At 45.4% G+C, this 20540-nt stretch overlaps 1 protein-coding gene across 1 annotated transcript in view; it reads left to right on the top strand.

Annotated features, from left to right (window-relative positions):
• The window catches only part of TACR1 (tachykinin receptor 1), a 58533-nt gene extending 45940 nt beyond the window's left edge, over positions 1 to 12593 (top strand). Inside the window, exons 3-5 of the mRNA XM_083629552.1 lie at positions 5278 to 5428; positions 6671 to 6867; positions 8049 to 12593. Coding sequence (XP_083485678.1) covers positions 5278 to 5428; positions 6671 to 6867; positions 8049 to 8343 — 643 coding nt within the window. The 3' untranslated portion in view covers positions 8344 to 12593. The remainder of the gene's footprint in view (positions 1 to 5277; positions 5429 to 6670; positions 6868 to 8048) is intronic.
• Positions 12594 to 20540: the final 7947 nt, after the last annotated feature.

Raw genomic sequence — 20540 nt, 5'->3', positions numbered from 1 at the left:
GTTTCCACAGTTGTAAAACGCCCCCCCCCCCCCCAATGGCTGGGATTTGCAGAAGATGCTGATCAGCAGAAGTGCCTTATTTTGCTATCTCAGCCCTAAGAACGGGAGATAAGATCTCCCTGCCTGCTTTGGAGCAATCCTTTCTGAACAGCAGCCAGAGGGATTTTTTCTTTTAGATCTTGGTGCTAAGCACCACAGCTGTGAAGCCGGAGATAAAGGTGGTCTGCTGTGTATGTGTCAGGCAGAGAGTGTTGTATGACTGCTCATCGTGTGTGTGTGGGTGTGTGGTGAATGTGCATATGTGGTTCACATGTGGATGGTCTGTAGGTGTAGTGGGGGGGGGGGGCTCAGAGGGATGCTGACCATCAGTGTGACCCTTCAGCTGACAAAGTTTGCCCACCCCTGCCATACATCTCTCTCACAAACACAATGCATAAACATTTAAAGCAGCTGTGCTGAGGGATCACGTGTCCTGTCCTGTGGACCCTGGTGGGCTGGGCTAAGGCAAAATCTCTTCTGGATTAACTTTATAGAAGTTTTAGGATTGGCTTTCATTACTCAATGACAAGGGAATCATGTTCTACACATGCTCAGAAGTACTCTTTTAAGAATTAATTCACATCCCCCCTCATCTGAATCCTGGCACTGGAAACAGGATCTGAGCTTGAGCCCTGATGTGCCTTAATTATCGGAGCTTCTCTTGTTCTAATGGTATGTAACAGTGCCTTTGATCTATGCGCTGGTCAGGTGCTGGTTTTGACCTTTAAAGCCCTTCACGGCCTAGGACCCTCGTACCTACGGGACCGCTGCTCCCGGTATGCCCCACGGAGGACCTCAAGGTCCATAAATAGCAACACCCTAGAGGTCCCGGGCCCTAAGGAAGTTAGATTAGTCTCAACCAGAGCCAGAGCTTTTTCTTTTTCTTTCTTTCTTTTTTTTTTTTTGACATTCATTATATTTAGTTTATTTGTCAAAAGGATTACAGTGTTTTAAATAGGAAGATTGTTCCAAAAATGTTTAACTTTTTAATGCCCTGAAGTATATCTTGGTGAATCTTGGGTTAAAAAAGGTGAATCTCTTAAAATACACAACAAGCCATGTGCACTTCAAAAATATTCCAGTGTTTAAAGCAAACAAGACTTAACAGAACGTATGGCTTTGCAGTAACATCAATTTGTCAACTAAACTGTAGCAATAAATACTTAACATCTCTACCCTTAGACTTACATTTTGATCTGGTTTAAACAGTACAGAAAACAAATAATTGAAAATCTGCTGTAAAATGTTGAACACTCAAAAATCTTTTAAAATCATTTTTCAGAATCTAAAACCTTTAAAGGGCATTGCAGATGAACAATTCTTCGCCAAACTGAAAGAAACATGGACTTCATATATACCGTATTTTTCGCCCTATAGGACGCACTTTTTCCCCTCCAAAAATGAAGGGGAAATGTGTATGCGTCCTATGGGGCGAATGCAGGCTTTCGCTGAAGCCTGGAGAGCGAGAGGTGTCGGTGCGCACCGACCCCTCTCGCTCTCCAGGCTTCAGGAAGCTATCCGCAAGCCTTGCGCGCCCGGCGGGAGTTCCCACAGGCTTGCAAGGCTTGCGGGCAGCAGTCGGCAGCCCAAAGCACGGGGCGCCCTCCGGAGGACGCCCCGTGCTTCGTGCAGGTGTCCGCAAGCCTTGCACGCCTGGGGGAACTCAAGGCTTGCGGATAGCAGCCTGTTCTGGGGGGGGAAGCTTGGGCTGGGGGGGGAAACATTTTTTTTTATTCATTCCCCCCCCCCCAAAAAAATGAGGTGCGTCCTATGGGCCAGTGCGTCCTATAGGGCGAAAAATACGGCATTTGGTGTGGTAGGGGTTGGCGGCAGGGGGGGCAAATTATCGGGGGGGGGCAGGAAGGAAAGGACATAACCGGAGTGGAAGGAGGAGGGGAGGGGTTCAATCATTATGTTATCTTGTTTTTTTGTGTGTGCTGGCGGCTTCTTGGGCTTGTCTTCTTTTGGTAGAAATCTTCTCTTGGGTCTTGACAATCTTTCCCACACGAAGGGGGAGGGATCTTCCTCTTGAGTTGGTGGGGGAGCTGGAGAGTCTTTCTTGGGCTCTTTTCCATCTGGTTCCATTTTCCGCTGTTCCATCAGCGCCCTTTCCCAAAGCAAGTCAATCTTCCTTCCTTCCACCTCTAAGACTTCCGCCAAAGTCACAATTGGTGGGAATCTGAATTTTCTTTCTCTTCTGGCAAGCGCTGGTTTCTCCAGTGGTGGAGGACTGGCAGGTTTGGGAGGGGGATCTGGTCTCCATATTTTTCCTTTTCATCTCTTTGCGGAGGCTGGACTGCCAGAATGTCTCCTGGGCCATTTCTTCAGGTGCTGAGGAGAGTGGGCTCAAGATGGCTCCCTCTGCTGATCTAAACAGAAAAAACTGCCTCTTTTGATGTCATCTGATGTCATCGCATTCCACAGGTGCCCAGTGTTCCTTGTGTTCTAGATAACTGTCAGAACTGTCAACTTCACCCTGGTATGGCTTCCCTTTCTCACATACACAGCCCAACAAGACAAAGACAAGAATCCACCAACAGCATATGCTTTTTCAACACTGGCTCTGTCTCGTGAGACCAGGGCCCTGTGACATCTGATTTCTAAGACAGGAATGTTCTGCCTGGCTTTTGGCTTGGAGCAGTGGCGTAGCGTGGGGAGTGCAGGGGGGGGGCCGGCCGCACCGGGCGCAACATCTGGGGGTTAGGGTTAGGGTGCGCAAATCCATGGGTTAGGGGGCGCAAATCCATGGGTTAGGGGGCGCAAATTACTTGTCTTGCCCCGGGTGCTGACAACCCACGGTACGCCACTGGCTTGGAGTCAATTTGATTCCCTCCCCCTCTTTCTTACCTTTCTCCTCCTGTGATGAGGCTGCATTTTAATGTTTTAATGTTGTATTTTAATCTTGTTTTTTAAGTTGCGTTTCAATCAACTTGTTTTTATTATTGGTTGTTAGCCGCCCTGAGCCTGGTCTTGGCTGGGGAGGGCGGGGTATAAATAAAAAATTATTATAATAATTTATTATTATGAGTCCCACTTTTGGTTCAAGGACAATATTGCCTTTAGCCGCTGTTTAAAAGTGAATTATTGGTGGTTTTAGGAAATGGTTTTCCTTGGAGAGATCATTTGTCCAGAAAGAGTCCGTGGAAATGTGGACTAGGCCGCAAAGCGGGGGCATAGCACAGCAGCAGAGCCCGTACCCTGAACCCCCCTGTGGCTGCTGCCCTCTCCAGCTGAAAGGATTATAACTGGAACACAGAGAGCTGGAAGGGTAATTTGACAGTGCCGGCCTTGACAGGCCTGTGTGACTGAGTGCAAATCTGCTTCATTTGTTATCATAAATCAGTATCGCAGCAATATGACGCCAGGGTTTTTGGAAGACCTCAGCATAACAAACAACATTCATGTAAAGGGAAACCAGCATTATCAGGGAGAAAGAGCTGTTAAGAAAACATGCCAGAAACCAAGCATTAGGACTGATTACAGTTTGAGGATTTATATTTGTGAATGAATTTGTAGTGAGCAAGAGATTGTAGGTGAGCATGTGGTGTTCGGTTCCGGAGGCATTTCCTAAGAACAAGCTGGATTACAGCAAAGCGCTTTGCAAAGTAGTTTTTGCAAGCTAATTCAAAGATGACCTTCAAAATCCTTCAAAGCTCTTCTTGGGAGACTTCAGGGAGACTCTTTGCACATCGGGGTACAGTTTGTTTAAACCTGAGCTGCTCAGTAGCTCCAGTCTATACTTTTGTCGGCAGAGACTCGCTAGGCTTTAGTAGTGTCTTTGTCAAGAAGCTAATGAGGGGGTTGAGGGTCAAAAACACCCCATGCTTTAAGCCTGATGATGACCTGAGAACTTGCAAACATCAAAATGACAATGGTCCTTTTACTTGGTTACTTATACTGGTGGGGGACTAGCATGTGTCCCACTTTACAGAAGACAGTCCTCTGTTTGAATGACTGCTCAACCCAAGGTTGGTTTAAAGTTAAGAGCCCTGAGAAGGGAGAGCTGAAGGGGAAGGCTTGGGATAGGGCCACAGCTGAGTGTGAGAGCGTCAGGCTTGCATGCAGAAGGTCCCGGGTTCAATGGGATCTCCAGGTAGGGCTAGGGAACAGGGCCAGCCCACCCGTGAGGCAGACTGAGGCAGCAGAATCCAATGGGTGCCTCCATGGGCATGCCTTCCTGCCTCTCTCGTGCAACCCAGAAGCTGCACTTGTGCAACCCCCATAAGCAAGGCTTTGGCAGGGGTGGCGTGTGAAGCAGGCATGCAGGGCAACACCTTCTCATTTCATCTCCTGCTAAGGAATGTTCCTGCCTGGAACGCTACTGCCAGACAGTGTGGGCAATACCAAGCTACTTGGGCCAATGGTCTGACGTGGTATAAAGCAGGTTCCTATGATCCCATCCACAGTCAGCATCTGGAGGGCAGACTGAGCAGACCCTTGGTCACATGATTCCCCACAATGGTGAGGTGTGTTTTTATTTAAATTATAGCAATTTGTTTCCGAATTTGCACCTACACATAAAAAATAGCAAATGCAAATCGGTATCCTCTTCTGTCCTCTTATTTGGTACTGCATTTTCCCCCTTCCCCTTTTTTTGAGGGGTGGGGTAGCATGATGCATTAAGTGGCCGCCCTATGAGGAATGGAACAACAACAAGAATTTTATTATTTGTACCCCGTCCATCTGACTGGGTTGCTCCAGCCACTCTTCCAGCATATACAGAAACATAATAAAACATCAAACATTAAAAACTTCTCTGTACAGGGCTGCCGTCAGATGTCTTCTAAAGCTTGTATAGTTACTTATCTCCTTGACATCTGGTGGGAGGGTGTTCCACAGGGTGGGTGCCGCTACTGAGAAGGCCTTCTGCCTGGCTCCCTGTAACCTCACTTCTCGCAATGAGGGAACCACCGGAAGGTCCTCAGAGCTGGATCTCAGTGTCTGGGTAGAATGACAGGGGTGGAGACGCTCCTTCAAGTGGAAGTGACTTGCAAACCTTTTTCCAGGTTCCTAGGTGTGTTGCCAAAAACTGTATGATGGTTGCTCTTGCTTTGCAGAAGGTGGGCCAAGCCTGGGGTAGACCCATCCTAAACCATGCCCATGCAGTCCTGTCTTCTCTATGAAAGCACTGTAGCTGATCCACAGGCTTTGGGGCTTAGGAGAAGGTAGCCCCAGGACACCCAGGCCCTCAAACAGCCACTTGTAGTATGATTCCTAAAGCTCTTCAACTCATTCCAGGTACCACTTTTGTGTGACGGTGCTAAACTACGTCCTGCCCCTCCTAGTGATAGGCTACGCCTATACCATGGTCGGTATTACACTATGGGCCAGTGAGATCCCAGGGGACACTTCGGACCGCTACCAGGAGCAGGTGTCTGCCAAGCGCAAGGTAAGTGGCTCTGAAGAATCAAAACAGAGTTTGAACAGAGCGGGAAGAAAAAGTCCAGCCTACCTCAGATGAACCAATCCCAGTCTAGGTTAGATCCTCAAATGGTGACAAGATAAGTGGATGGTGGAGCCCGTGTGGTGTAGTTGTAAAGTTTCACAGGAGGGCCTCACAGACCTGGGTTTAAATCCCCTCTCAGCCATGAAACTCACTGGGTGATCTTGGGTTCGTCAATGACTCTTAGCCAAGAGGTTACTTCACTGACACAGATCTCAAGAAGTGGTCTATGCTTTTCTCCACTGCCTGGTTGTTGGCATCTGTCTCGAGAGACAATGGAGTGTGCCTCCAGCCTCGCTGGTGTAGTCCAATGGAAAGCAGAGCAAGACATTTGGCACCAGCTTGGCTGCAGGAGATATGGGAAGGAGGCATGTAAAGCACCAACAAACTGTCTTATGGACCCCACTCTGAATTCACGCATTATTTACTCCTTAGCCTTTTCTTCTCCTGAAGATATTTTGCAAGGCGCCAGATCTCATTTGCCACAAGGGTCATTTCATTTCAGAGGTTCCAGAATGATGTCAGGCACATCTTCCATTTGCTCTGGGCACTTCTAAACATGAGGAAGAGAGAGCCTAGGATTTGCAAGAAGTTGTGGCCCACACCTTTTAGCCAGGAAGATGGTCACTCTGTGGCCAAGGGCATCCCACTCCCCTGGAGACAGAGAACGGACTGGCTCGCAAATCCTCTGAGGAGGTTGTAACAGGAAGAGAATGGGCAAAGCTAGTCGGGAAACCAGTGCTTGGAGGTGTTGATGTTTCCAATGGAGTGGGAACAGGGAGATCCCAGAAAGGAGCACGGGTGGCCAGAATTATCCACAGTGCTTCTTGAAAAAAGGCCAATCTAAGAAAAGGGCATGAGAAACTCAATAGGAAATGGAGTTGGTTGGGTTAGCGTTGACCAGACCTTAAAGTCAGATCAATGTGGGCAACATTCATTCATCACAGGACACATGCTGACACAGAAATAAGGCTCTGGAAAGATCACATTGTTTGTGGGTCACCTCTAAAAGAGCAAATAGCCCCAGGACAATTACACAAGCTTCTGACTCTTCCCGCTGAGATTTCCCTGCGGTGCTTACCCAAAGCCCCTGCTAGCTGGTATGAATGGACCGGTCACGTCTTTGTTTTGACTGCCTCTAAATGCTAGTTGATTCTGTGGCTGTAAGAGGCTGTCCTTCTCTGACAGGTTGTCAAGATGATGATCATTGTGGTGTGCACCTTTGCCATCTGCTGGCTGCCTTTCCACATCTACTTCCTCCTCCAGCATTTCAAGGTAGAATGGTACCAGCAAAAGTACATCCAGCAGGTCTATTTAGCTATCTTGTGGCTGGCCATGAGCTCCACCATGTACAACCCTATTATATACTGCTGCCTCAATGACAGGTAAGATCCATGTCCCTGTGATGTATTGCGACGGGTTCAGCTAATGCTCAGGTTTGAGTTGCAAAAGCAGATTTGTACATATCAAAACATCATCACCCCTTTTGGAGATTGGTTTTTTGGTGTGAGTGGTGCAGGACATTGTTCATTTCTCTCTAAATAACTGTCCAGGGATCAAGAGTATGCAATCCAGAATTTCATAATATTATATACTATAATAAAACCTCAAAATGATTTGCAAAAAGAATGAAACAATAAAATTATCAGTGAAAACAACTAAAACATTTTAAGCAATTAAAATCGACAATAAGCTAAAAACAAGATTAAACCACATGTCAACATTCTACATGTCAGATGCCCAAAAGATACAGCAAAGATGCCTGTCTGATGTCAATAGGCAGGGAGTTCCAGAGTGTAAGTGCTGCCACACTAAAAGTTCCGTTTCTTACAAATGCAGAACTATCTTTCTTTCTTTCTTTCTTTCTTTCTTTCTTTCTTTCTTTCTTTCTTTCCTTCCTTCCTTCCTTCCTTCCTTCCTTCCTTCCTTCCTTCCTTCCTTCCCAGGCAGGATAAATTATATAAAATAGCAGAAATAGCAGAATCACTCATGAAAGTGAAGATCAATTTTGCATTTGGCCCTCTGGGGAGCTTGTGTGAACTTGTATGTTTAATTCCAGATTCATGTACTTAGGGTCACTGTTTCTACAATGTGAATGGACACATTTCTATTATTTGTATATTAATTGTTTATCGGTTATGAGTATTTTATATTCTCTTAATTTTTATTTCATCTTTTTCTCTTTTCCCTTTCTTGTCAAATTCTTCAATAAATCTTTGGTATTTTAAAGAAAAAATATCAATTATGCAAATTTTCTTAATTTATGCAGTTTTTACAGAGCGCAGGGAACTCAGTTTATTTTCTTTTCTTTTTTTTCTTTGGTACAGTATTTGGCCCAGAAAATTTAAATGTTTCAGTGCAAAGGTTATAAAGAAGAAGCAAACGGGTTTACAAAATGGATCTGGTGTGCCTGTACCATATATAAAATCCTGGCCAGGACCCATGTCTTAAATGCCACAGGTTGGGTTCTAGCACAGCTGTCCCCATTTGCAGTGGGTTGGACTAGATGGCCCTTTGAGTCGCCTCCAACTCTGCAATTCTGTGATTCTACTATTTGTCTTCCCAGGTTCCGGATAGGCTTCAAGCATGCCTTCCGGTGGTGCCCTTTCATCAGAGCCAGCAAATACGAAGGGCTGGAGATGAAGTCAGCCAGGTACCTCCAGACACAGAGCAGCATGTACAAGGTCAGCCGGATGGAAACGACGGTCTCCTCCATCGCTGGCAACCCAGAGGAGGAGCTTGATGCCAGCAGCAAAACCAAGCGCCTCTCTGTGGATCTGATCTCCAACGGCTCCTCCCGTAGTGACTCCAAAACCGTGTCAGAGAGTTTGAGCTACTATTCCAACACACTTCCTCCCTAAGCAACCTGAACCTCCCTACAACACATCTCCATCAAAAGTGTGGCTCCCCAACGAAGGAGCTATTCCTCATTTGTAACAAGTCACCTCTTTCCTCTCTGACTTTGTCCCTGAATGGAGTTTTCCTTCTTTGTGTAGCCTCTGCTGTGATGCCCTGTTGGATGTTCAGACGATCTATATATCAGAATGGATTCTCATTTTGGGGCCCGCATTGCGATAGGTTCATTAGCCAATTCTCAGGCTGTGCTGGCTAACAGCCAAGCACCTTCCGCTTGACTTTGTTTTTCCATCCCCAAATCTCACCTTCTCTTCCTACAACATGCTCAGGTCTTCTTGGTGTCTCTCCCTTCCAGCTTCCATACATAGAACCATAAGATCATGGAACTGTGGAGTTGGAAGGGAGACCACATGTCGCTGCTATTGCGAAAGGAGTGGAGGGGACTGAAAAGCTCCTTGAAGGAAAAAAAGGAGGAGCGAAAATGTCATGTTTGTAGTATGTGTGCCATTTTGGAAAACTTGGATTTCAAAAAAAAAACAAGTTTTCAGAATGTAAGAGTCCTGCTGGATCAGGTAAAAGTGGTCAGGGGGATTGAGTGACTCCCCTGTGAGAAAAAGTTGCAGTGTTTGGGACTTGTTAGTTTAGAGAAAAGTTCCTAAAGTTATGTCTGGCGTGGAGGAAGTAGATAGAGGAAAGTTTGTCTGCCTCTCTCACAACACTAGAGCTCATGGACATCCCATGAAGATGGACGTTGAAAGATTCAAGACAGACAGAAGAAAGGGCTTATTCACGCAGTGCAAAGTTAACCTATGGAACTCCCTCCCACAGGAACTTGGGGAAACTGCAGAAGGCGAGAGGGCTCTTATGCTCAAATCCTGCTTGCATGTTTCCCACAGGAATCTGGTTGACCACTGTGAGAACAGGATGCTGGACGGGATGGGCTATTGGCCTGATCCAGCAGGCTCTTATTGTGTTCTTATGAAAGGCCTGTCTGGTCCAGCATCCTGCTCTCACTGTGGCCAAGCAGACCCCTAAGGGAAGACCACAACCCTGATGTGAGGGGAGCAGCATTGCCCCCACTTTGTTTGAGAGTTAAAGTCCAGGCAGTATCTGAAATCCTTAATGGAAAAGGTAGGGATTTCCATATACAAATCTGAGGATTCTCAATTTGCAGTTTTTGATCCAATAGCACAGCGTTCCAAATTGCCTCCCTACAACTTTGTGTATCTGATGTACTTCCAAGATCACTTCTCTTCCACTTCATTTATGTTGGCTTAGGAAAAGACCCTCAACTCCTCATATTGGTTTGTGCCTATACCAGGGGTGGATAACCCCCAAGTCTGGGGGCCTGATCCAGCTCCAGAAGCAAAAGACCCTACAGATTTTGGTGGTGGCAAAAAGCAGGGGAGGAATATAGTCCGTATGGAGGCTGGGGTGGTGGCAGAAAAGTTTAAACCTCTCTGTTCAGCACAGCCTCCTGATGGGAAAACAATCCCCCATCTGATAAATTCATAGAATTGTGGAGTTGGAAGAGTAATGAATCTCTGACAGATGGCCTTCAACCTCCTGCTATACAGGAGACGGATTGAAGAAAAAGAAACGCAAATTGGCCCCGCCCTGTAGCTTAAGCAATCATGTTGAGGAGCGGCTAGGAAGTAGGCAGAGTCATAGATCTAAAAAAAAGACATGCACACATTGGCCTGCTTCAATTTTGACTTGAAATGCTTGTTTTGGGCTTCTCAAAAGTATGTGAAGGCAAGAAGCAGATGGGAGGAGTGTTGACCCGCAATAGCGCCCACCTGAGTGCACTCTAGCTGGTGCACTCTAGCTGAGAAAAAAGCACTGCAAACAGCTCATACCATCAGAAAGTTCTCCCTGATGTTGAGTTGGTATCTCCTTCCTTGTCATTTGAATCCACTGGTTCAGGTCCTCTCCTCTGGAACAGCAGAAAACAAGCTGGCCCCATCTTCCATGAGACAGCCCTTCAGGTATTGGAAGATGGCTATTGTCTCACCTCTCAGTCCTCTCTTCTCGAGGGATGATGACTCCCCCTCTTCAACTGACCTGCATGAATCGGCTGTGGGGAGTGGCCTGTGAGCGTGAATGCATGTGGCCTCTGTGGGGCTGGCTGAGGGTCCAAAGGCCCATCACCTAATTTATGGAGGTACGCCAAATTCCTTTTAAAGGCCCCAAAGGTTGCACTGAAACCCTACAGATATTCAGGGCATGTTTTTACATATGCACCAGTTTAGGGGATAGAGAGCCGAACCAAACCATGAAAAAATGTACTGTTTCATTGCCCCATTCCTCTCGTGAGAAATCTGGAATTCCTACAGATAGGATAGGAAACTAGTTTGATGGGGGGAAAAACAATTCAGCCTAGGCTTCTCAATTATATGGTCCTTTTTCTATAGAAAGAGAAGATTCAACCCCATCCCCCAAATGGCAAAACATTAAAATACTGTATGCACACACAAGCCACACTCCCCTGTTGCATCCTTGGAACCCTTCCAGCAAAGCTCTTCCTCCCACCAGTTGTCAAAACTGTCTCTGACATGCAGGTGTCTTCCGTGGAGTTCTGCCATTTGCAAGAGACAGCTCAGGTGGAGAGCATCCCTGCTGTGAGTCCCAGATGTGCATCATTAAGGATGCCTTTTTGCAGCAAATATCCCTTGTGATTATTGCCAACTGGCAAAGGACCAAAACGAGCCTGCCATTGTCATGCACACCCAGCGCTGGCATCATAGGACGGAGCTGCATAGCCTCAGCCCATAATAAGATTAAGACAAGAAGAATCTGTGGAAAGCAGGAGTGTAAGTAAAGATGGGATTAGATAATGGCACAAGATGGAATGTATTGTATAGCCCAGAGGGTGTGGGGGGAAATGTAGGTGGAACAATTTTTAAAAATGCATGGAGAGCAACACATCTCCAGTGAAGTCATGGAAAATCCAGTAACCTGATGTGAAGAGACAGGAAGTGCATATGGATATTGATTTCCCATAATGGCCCCAGGGGCTGTAATGCACACATGCAAAAGGATCCCTCCACTATTATGTAGATCCTTGCACAGATGTAGTGGATCACTTCCCTATGACAGCATTCTCCAGTTTGGAGCCCTCCAGATGTTTGGGCTTACATCTGCCATTAGCCCCAGCCAACACAGCTGTGCTGGCTGGGGTTGGTTGGTGATATCATTTTTATTATTACAGTTGTGCAAAACCTCTGGATGGCATCAGGTTGGAGAAGGCTGCCTTAGGTACTGTGAGGACAGTCCCTTAAACTGACAACAATTGATTGAGCTAAGGGATTGCTTGCTGGTGCTGAAACTTTCTGCAGCCCAGTTCTGTTCAAGGCAAAAAGCAGGGTAAAGAAAGGTTCCTGAACCCGGGCCACATAGCCTGATGTCAGGCGCAAGTATCTCCCTCGCTTTGATGCAGCAAAGAAAGATGAGGATGCAGTCCCAAGAATGGTGTGAAAAGCTCATAGCCCAATTGCGGACCACAGAATTGCTGAACTGCCGCCAGGGTGAGCGTCAGAAGAGCTCTGCTGGGTCACATCAAAGGTCCATCTAATTCTCTTTCCCACCAAAGTGGACAGAGAGATGCCTGTGGTGAGCCCACAAGCAAGGCAGAGGGAAAGAACCCTCTCTGGCTATCATTCCCTCACAACTGATCTCTGCACTGCCTCTGTGAAGACACCCTAAGAGCTGGTTCACATGCTCATCACCTCCAACCATCTAATGCCACAGAGAGAGCCTCAATCTATTGTGTCCACCCATCCATGCTTTTTATTCTTCAGCAAAAGCAAAGTAATGTGCATGTGCAAAATCCCTCCAAAGAAGTGAGATGTCTTTTGAGAGCAGAAGATCATTATTTTTAACACGGAGGCAGGACAATAAATCTGCCATCTCTCTCAACACACTGTAATTTCTTGTGCATATTGTACAAATTTCTGGGCCACTTTGATCGTGCCTAAGTGTTTCTACTTAAATTTGCAACAATTGTTGTAGCTTTTTTTTGCTGTGAAATGAAGAAGTGATGGGATAACTGACCTGTGTGCTCTTCCTGTTTTGGAGTATATCTGTATGATGTTCTTGTTTACAAAGTGTTGACAAACCCATATGAGGAATTCCAATATGATCAACTCAACTGCAAATTGTGTTATATTTGATGGGTCAGAACTTCAATGATATTGTTTCTGGAGAAGCTTTGAGTGGATCATATCAAAGTAATAAAAAATTATGTCTCTTAAAAGAGTGAAAATTGATCTTCCACTGATATAACTAGGGGGGCGAGGGGGGGAGAGAATGAGAATGGGTGGGTAGGGAGGTGGGGTAGGCTTTTGCCATTTTGTGTTTCTGTCCCTCTTTCTGCTCTGTGAGATGTGGCAGCCATTTTGTCTTATGCCACGGTGCCCATTTCAGCCATTTTGCGATTGGTGGCCTGTGGCACTTTCTCAGGATTCCAAATGTGCCCACCAGCCCAGAAAGGCACCCCCTCAGCTAATATAGATATTAGACAAGTGTTGATAGAGTTATTCCAAGAACATTATAATGGAGGGGGGGGGAGAAAAGGCATGTTTGGGAAGCATCCGGGGCTCAGGCGAGGGGCAGAGACACTGGACTTGTTGGTAGCTTTCAGTGGGATACAGAAGAAGGTAGAAAGTGGCTGAGCATAATCAGAGTTGAAAAGGGATATGGGGTAGGGTTACCAGACGTCCCTGTTTCCCGGGGACAGTCCCCAGATTTGCGAATAAGTCCGTGGACAAAAATCTGGTAACCTTAATATGGGGAAATGAGGCAGAAAGGAGGCGCAGAGAAATTATTTCTTAAATTTGTATACTTTCCTATCTGAAGATCCCAGGGCGGTTCACAATAGAAAGCCCAGGATCTTCCATGTGAAGAAGTACCGTACTTGAAATATTTTATTGGCCTGGCAATATACGCTGGCAAACACCTTATCTCTTTGGCCTCATGCATAAAGATAGGATTTACTCGTAATTAGGAACAGTTTATTCCCCTCCTACAAAGTGTCCTGCAATCTTCACTAGCTGATTATCAATTAAGCCTTTTCATTAGCCACCACGGGTCTGCCAAAGCTCTTTTTTTTTTTTAAGGGTTGGGATCTCTGTTGAGCTTCAGCACACACATCACTGCAATGCTGCTAGAAGCCCCTTTGCTTTTCCAGGTGAGCCCATGGGCCCCTAAGCAGCTTCCAGACTGTTTTGGAGCAAATTGACAGGCTGGAGGAGATGGATGGATGGGACTTACCTAGGCTGAGGTTGTGGAGGTGCAAGGACTAATGCCCATCCCTTCCCTCTGTCCTCATCTAGAAACGCTCAAGCAGTAGTTTTATCCTATAAAACCTTGCAATCCTGTACTCGCTTTACTGACTTGGAAGTTAAATCCATTGGACTCAATGGACTTTCCTTCAGAGGAAACATGCATAGGATTGTGCAGCACATGGTGGAATAACAGAACTTGTGGAACCCAACACTCCCCATGCTAAGCAGTTGGCCATTTTTGCCCAGTGGGGAGTGGAAACACTTTGCGCATGCTCAGCAGATTTGGAGGCTCATTTCCATATCCCTGGACTGCAGGCAGGATTTGCTGTCAAGCATGCACTCCGTGTGTCTCACAGAGGAATCACTTTTCTCCGTTGCCCACCACCCACAGGGAAGCTTGGGCTTCCATCTGCTCTTCATTAATTCTACATCGAGAAAAATACTACCTGCTTTGAAGTACCCAAACTCATTAATCGCCCTTTGCATAGATGCTAACACTTAGAAATTAATTTTGGTTTCTGAACTCCATGTAGAGTTTTTCTTGTTATTTTAGCTTGTTATTTTATTTTATAGGAAATGGAGTTAATTCCTAAATTTGACTTGCAAATTATCCTTCTGGGAGCATTTTCCCTTGCATGCCGTCTAGGGAGACACTGTGCAGTTTATTAACAGTGCAGTACTCCTATGGAGGTTTATCGAGAAGTAAATACAATTGAGTTCAATGGGACTTACTCCCAGAGGGTTGCAGTCTAAGTACCTGGCAGATGATACTTCTGCAATGATGCAGTGGATTCAGATCAGAAATTTACCAGAAGAAGGCTTCTAATTTTTGCGCTGGAGCTGAAGGATGGAGGCTGATTTATTATTTATTATTTATTTTATTAATTTGATATATCCTTACTTGCCAGAAAGACTTCTAAGCTGTTTACAAGTGTAAAACCAAAAAATATATCCACACATCCTTAAAATAAACAACCTACAAATATTATTTATTGAAACTTTAAAATAAAAATGTCATTGTTGCAAAGATAACCAAATTCAGATAACGATCATCTGTAGTTGAAACACTATTTAAAAACCATTAGAATATGATATTGTCGTAAGAGTCTTTGATGAGCCGCTAATCCAATTGCAATGAACATTTCTGAGACCCTCATTGTTCCTGTTCTTGTTTTCAGTGAATTGCAGCATTTCCGCCACTAATGCATGTAACAATAGCAAAGAAATACAGTCGTCTTGGTATGACTGCTTACCTTTCTATATAATTAAGGAGACACACTGGAGACTTTACTATGACCTCTATATTAAAAAAACCCACCTTGCTGACAACAGCAATTAGCATTTTAATACATCACTACTACAGATAGTAATTATCTTCCTTTATAACTTCCACCATATGGGAACTCCCGTTAATTTAACTGATCTTATAACGTGGCTTCCACAGAGATCTTTGCCACTGTATTATTGTCTGATAACAGGTCTCTGTAATATGAAGGGCTACTTTTCAAGATTTCCTGCAAGAGCTTCCCTCCTTGCCTCTGCAGCTGGAGAAAGAGCAGGAGAAGGTCACTACTTTATTTGTTTCATTTTGTCTTGTCTTTACTCGTGGTCCTTCAGTGCTGAACGAACTTCATTTCAGTACATGCGCATAGTGTCATGCCCTCAGTGTAGGTGCTTTTTTATATACCGAGGGGAGTGCAAGGTAACTTTTACTTATTAAACTGTCTGTTATTACTGCTTGCTGGGTTTTTATGCTGCCCTTCCTCCAAGAATATCAGGGTTCTCACTAGCACATAAAATTGCCCCTAACACCCCTGTGGAATAGGCTGCAGCATGGACCACCTAGCAAGCCAAGCCTCTGTGGCTTCTTTTCATGCTTCACTCTCCGGCTGCCCTCAGTGAAGGAGCCATGTGGATAGGCGAGTGGCAAGCCAGGAAGGGCAGTGAGAATAAGGCACTAGGAAACAAGAATCAGATCCTGCTTAGCCTGTGCATTTTGTACACACCGATGATACTGAAATGGAAACAAACTATTGCTGGGGAATGAAACACAGCAGGATACAAGGGTGCCATTTCTTTGCACCAAACCCAGAAATTCTGCAGTTTAAAAACACCAATCCTACCTAGGAACTGAAGGATGGTTTCCTATTACGTAAGAGAGAGAGAGATGGGGAAGAGATTCTTACTCGGCAATTGCTCCAAACACATTAAAACTTAGATTTACACCAGCCCGCATCCACCTTTAAACAAAATTCCCCCCAAATACTTAGGCTAGAATAAATCACAGGCACTTAGCTTTCCAAATAAGTGAAAATTTTACTTGCAGTGTTTCCAGAAGTTACATCCAACAGGTCTCCACCTGCTGGCCGTAAGACAAAGATGAAAAAGGTTCTAAATGACTACACAAGGACTTTGTTTTCTTACAAAAAAGGTAATGAAATCTTTGAGTTAGCTAAGATTCAGTTCACCTGCAGAATCAGCTGAGCCGGGAGCCAAAGCTGCATGGCACAAAGAGAGAAAAGAAAGGAGGTGGGAGCAGAGCCTGTCAAGGCACACCCACTTGTACCTGAGCTCTGGGCTCAGGTTAACTCTTTCATGCACACAAGTGTAAGTCAGTGACTATATTACAACAGTAAGGGCCTGAAGCACAGGTACTTCCCTAATGATGACACCCAAATTACAATTGGGGTAGCCAACAGGGTGTCCTCCAAATGTTGTTGGACAGCCAGTGTGGAGTAGTGGTTAGAGTGTCAGACTAGGACCTGGGAGACCAGGGTTCAAATCCCCACTCAGCCATGAAGCTCACTGGGTGATCATGAGCCTATCACTGTCTCTTAGCCTAACCTACCACACAGGGTTGTTGTGAGGGTTAAATGAGGAAGAGGGGGAGGAGAACCATGTCTGCCACTTTGAGCTCATTGGAGCAATAGGTGGGATATAGTAAATGCAATGAATAAATAATTAAATACAACTCCTTTCTGCCCCAGCCAAGAATGATGGGAATTCCTGTCCACATTGCCTGCCTCTGCATAATCGGGTTGTTGTAAGAAATACAGCTATAATGGACAACAAGTACTTATGGTGCAATGCTAAAGATATACTGAGCATTCATATTTTGAGAAACATTTCAGAGATGGTTGGCAAGTGTCTACTACAGGTTTGTAACAAATGTCAAATCCATCCAACATTCATCGCAAAAGGTTTCAGAATTCATTGCTTGTTTGTCCATTAAAAACAGCAAAAAACAAAAACCACCCACCCACCTTTGTCTGTTACTAAAGAATATTTCCACCCAAGGAGTAGGATTATTGAAATATGCCTTCTGGAAAGGATTTCAAAATGAAATCAGGTATGTGCAAATAATAGCAACCCAAGATCATGTAAGTTAAATCAAGTATGCTAGTTAGAATGTGGGTCATGGTGGTCCTTTGTAGTCTCAAAGAATGGAAATGTGCAATTCAGTTAAACATTATAATCATGAATAGACTTTGTGAGCTCTCCCGAGAGCAAACTGACATTCAGGAAAATATTAGAATTAATTTAACGCATCAGAACACAAGATTTGATTCCCCCCACACCCTGCCTTCCAAGGCTGACATGTCATTTGCTGTATGCTGTAGCCAATTATCAGAATAAGCCATCCTGTCAGTGGAAGAGATTTAATTGTGGACGGAATAAATCTTCTCTGAAAAGGATTAAAACATCTGCAAGTGGAATGAAACACAGATCAAGAAAATAAATGCTAAGGACTAGAGTTTCACAGATCCCAAAGTGTCTTCTAGTTCAACCTCCTGCAATGTCAGAATCACAGCTAAGAAGACTGTAAGTAAGCTAGCAATGGGCAAATTCTTTGCTGTTGTCTAAGTTGGAATTCCCTTTTGCTGTGACATCACCCATCCCCAAGAACAAGAGCAAAAACGACTCACTTCCCATGTGAAGCCCACTCTGGGCACACGCACAGGCTTCAGTGGCCCAGGTATTCTACACATATTCCTGATGGGAGTCAGAGGTATAAAACACTCATCTGCAACAAAACGTTGCAGTATAGCCTTCCTCCTCTAAGGGGCAGGGCCAACCCAATACATTTCTGCCCCTGAGGTAGACCCCAAAATGCACCCCCTTCTCACCAGGAAAGAAGGGGTCCGGGAAGATCTACATCAGGAAAAATGGAGGGGGAAATAAAGGTTGACATTGGGATCTACTGCCCCGGGCAAATAGGTGGGGAAATTACTGTTTTGCTTATTTGCTTTCTGAGAGACTATCCTGCATCCGCCATTCAGTGGTTTCAGGCAATGAATGAAGTCCTGGCAATGACTGAGCGATGGATAAGATTTTAATATTGCTTGGTGCTGCTTTAATACTGACACCTTGTCTTCCTCCATGCCAGCAAATGCAGGGTTTCTGCAGCCGCTACAGATTCCTCTTAAGCCTGGGGAAACAAGACATGGAAATAAACGCACATACTGTACACTGAAGTCGTTACAATTAATTAATTAATTGAATTTCTATACCACCCTTCCTCTGAAGATCACAGGGTGGCTTACAATACAAAAGCACAAAAGCACAATGACCCCACCACCCAGTTTAAAAGGCCGTCGATTGTTTCATCTTTTCGCAGGGCCTGCAAGACAGAGCTGTTCCGCCTGGCCTTTGGTTTGGACTTTTTCTGACCCTTATGTTTCCCTCCCCTTATGGTCTTGATTTATCAGCTACTTTAAAATGAGGCTGCATTTTAAATTGCATTTTAACTTGTATTTTAAATTGGGGTTCCCCCCTCTCTCTTTTCCCCCTATTATGTTTTTACTGTGTTTTTATTGGTGTTAGCCGCTCTGAGCCCGGCTCTGGCTGGGGAGGGCGGGGTTAAAATAAAATTTATTATTATTATTATTATTATTATTATTATTATTATTATTATTCATTAGCCAAAGGCCAAAGTTATCTCTGTGCTGAAGGGAGTCAATGCTCAACTCAGCTAAGAGAAAAACAAAGCCGTCTCTAAGCAGCTTCTCTTTCTTTCTTCAAGAAGAAACAAACATCTTTGCTTCACAACAGGGGAGGCTTCTTCATCACCAACCAGAGAGCGACAAATGACCCTGAGACTCCTTCCCATTTTCCGTTTGGCAGGGGGTCCCACCCCCTCCTGCATCACAAAAATAAAAGGGAGGCCAAGTACTTGGAGGCAGCAGCATCTTGAGTCTCTTCTCAGCGCTGGGATGTGGGCGGCCAGGAGCAGAGGGTGCATTATTCCCCCATGGAAGCCCCTTGTCTTGACCTTTCATGATACAAGCACACCTTTCTTTGCTCTTCTGTAGCCTGCGGCACAAGGAAGGAGCAACCAAGATTCCCCCCCCCCATCTTCATTACAGAATCATGGAACCGTAGAATTGGGTGGGAACCCAAGGGCCATCTAGTCCAACCTCCTGCAATGCAAGAGTCACGCCACCACAGCCTCACTCTGCCCCATCCACATCCCGATGAATGCAGCTCTGTTGCCACTGGGAGGCAGCATGTCTCCACCTGCTTGCCTCTACCTTAACTCAAAAGCGCCAAATATTGTAATTTCCTCATAGGGGAGTTGCTCAGAATAGGTACTGAGATATTTCTTGGGCAAAAATGATATATTGGCAGGGGCATCTGCAGGCACGATATTGGCCATCCCTTTGGTATTAGAATTTGCATTTCATAAGAACGTAAGAGGAACCTTCTGGAACCAATGGCTCATCTAGTCTAGCATCCTGGTCTCACAATGGCCTGTGGAAAAACCCACAAGCAGGACCTGAGCATGAGAGCTCTCCCCCCTCCTGCGATTTCCAGCACCTGGCTTTCAGACACATTGCAGCCTCTGTCAGGTGTGCGTGCAGGAGGCAGGCCCTGTGACCAATAGGGCTTTGCAGAACTGGGGCCTTCCTAAGTTTGTTCTCAAGAGGCAAGACGTGGCCTCACAGGTGAGGCCGATTGGTAACTCACAGCACCTGGTGGCAAGAGCTGGGAAGGGATATAAGGTCAGCTTTTCCCTTCAGCTTTTTGCCACAGCAACACGTTCCCTGCCTTGCTGCGTTTGACTCCTTGCTTCTTGATCCTCGGACCCTTGATTTTATGACCCTCGGACCCTTGGCTTCTTGACTCCTGGCTCTCTCACCCTTGGCTTCCTGACTCCTGGCTTCTGGACTCCCATTCCTGCTCCCAGCCTGCCATCTTGTCCCCGGTCCCGACGTCCCCAGCCCTTGAACTGGACCATGACAGCCTCCAACTCTGGAAGCAAAACAAAGCCATCATGGCTACTGGCCTTTGATAGCCCTTTCCTCCATGAACTTGTCTAATCCTCTTTCAAAGCCATCTAGGCTGGTGGGCATCACTGCCTCCTGAGTTCCATAGTTTAACTAGCTCTGTGTGAAGAAGGACTTCCTTTTTCCTGTCCTGAATCTTCTCATGTTCAGCTTCATTGGATGCCCATGAGTTCTAGCGTTACGAGAAAGAGAGAGAACCTTTTCTCTCTCCACTTTCCCCCTGCCGTGCATAATTTTATAAGCCTCTATCATGTCACCCCTTACTCGGTTTTTCTCTACACTAAAAAGTCCCAAATGCTGCAACCTTTCTTCATCCCTTCAACCATTTTGGTTGCCCTTTTCTGAACGTTGAAATCCTTATGGTAGCAGAAAGGGCCTTTGGTGCCCTGTACACCTCCTTGCCCATTTATTGTGGACCAGCAAAGTCCAAAATAAATTATGCCAAGTTGTGAAGGGTGAATTAATTATGCAAATGAAGAGAAATTTTGCAACTGTGCCCAATGTACATAATTTATACACATAAATTTCGCTTTTCTTCCACTGTCTCATTCAGAGTACACAAGCCCCATGTTGAGCAGCTTAAGGCAGGCAGTGTTGGCATGGCAATGGGTAAACTAGAGTGAAATTACT

This window comes from Podarcis filfolensis (genome assembly GCF_964270895.1).
Source record: "Podarcis filfolensis genome assembly, chromosome: 8".
In the NCBI taxonomy this organism is placed as follows: domain Eukaryota; kingdom Metazoa; phylum Chordata; class Lepidosauria; order Squamata; family Lacertidae; genus Podarcis; species Podarcis filfolensis.
The sequence above is the reverse complement of the archived record's forward strand: the minus strand, read 5'-3'. Positions and strand labels throughout refer to the sequence as shown.